Source organism: Buceros rhinoceros, unplaced genomic scaffold (genome assembly GCF_000710305.1).
Source record: "Buceros rhinoceros silvestris isolate BGI_N320 unplaced genomic scaffold, ASM71030v1 scaffold13715, whole genome shotgun sequence".
NCBI classification, from domain to species: Eukaryota; Metazoa; Chordata; class Aves; order Bucerotiformes; family Bucerotidae; genus Buceros; species Buceros rhinoceros.
Window position 1 is genome coordinate 9,469 of NW_010414645.1, and position 852 is coordinate 10,320.

General features: G+C 60.1%; 1 protein-coding gene across 1 annotated transcript in view; it reads left to right on the plus strand.

Moving 5' to 3' along the window:
- Positions 1–852, plus strand: part of FMNL2 (formin-like 2) — a gene marked incomplete at its 5' end in the record, with an annotated part of 21,415 nt that overhangs the window by 3,640 nt on the left and 16,923 nt on the right. The window contains one exon of the mRNA XM_010137160.1: positions 605–754. Coding sequence (XP_010135462.1) covers positions 605–754 — 150 coding nt within the window. The remainder of the gene's footprint in view (positions 1–604; positions 755–852) is intronic.

Consider the following 852-nt stretch of genomic DNA (forward strand, 5'->3'; position numbering starts at 1 on the left):
CCCCTGCACAAGGGAAATCACCTGCCACTGCCTGCAATTATGGCCCGGGAGCTAAATCTGTAACTGCTCCTTATAACAAAGGGAGGATGAACCGCAGCCGTCCTCGCCCCTGCCACGTCCCTGACCTCCAGCTGTGGGCCTCTCCTTGGCCCCAGCTCAGGTGCTGCCACGGCCCCTTCTGGGTCCATGCGGAAAAACCCTCCGCTGAGTTTCTCCGGAGAGCCAGCGTTTGCCACCCTCCGCTGGGGAATGCTCTTTCAGGAGAAAGCTGCTGTTAGATGTCCCCTTTCGTACTTCTCTTGCTGCCCCTGCCCTTGGCAGCTCACCCATGAAAGCAGTGCTCGTGCTGGCGAGGGACTGGAGGTCCCTGCTGGCTTCTGCTCCGCAGAGAGGTGTTCTGCGGTCTGCAGGGAGGAGCTGTAGCTGCCGATGCTGAGCACAGGTCTGGCTGGGGTCCCGGGGTGGCCCACACCCTGCAGGGTGTCAGGAGCAGGCAGGGCAGCGCAGGGCTGCGCTGATGTTGTCTCAGGAGCTAGAGCACGGCCGTTGGGGACGCAGCAAAGCCAGCGCTGCCGAGTGACCCCCTGTCCTCCTCGGTTTGCAGAAACTGAAGCACACAGAGAGCGACAAACTGCAGGTGCAGATTCAAGCGTACCTGGATAACGTGTTCGATGTGGGCGCTTTACTGGAGGATGCTGAAACCAAGAACGCAGCCCTGGAAAGAGTCGAAGAACTGGAAGAAAACATTTCCCACGTTAGTACCATGCTTTGTCCCTTCGTCTGTGAAGCAGTTCAGAGCTCGCGCTGCGTGTGGGCTTTGCTGCTGCCCGTTTCAGGAGGTGGGCGCCCAGG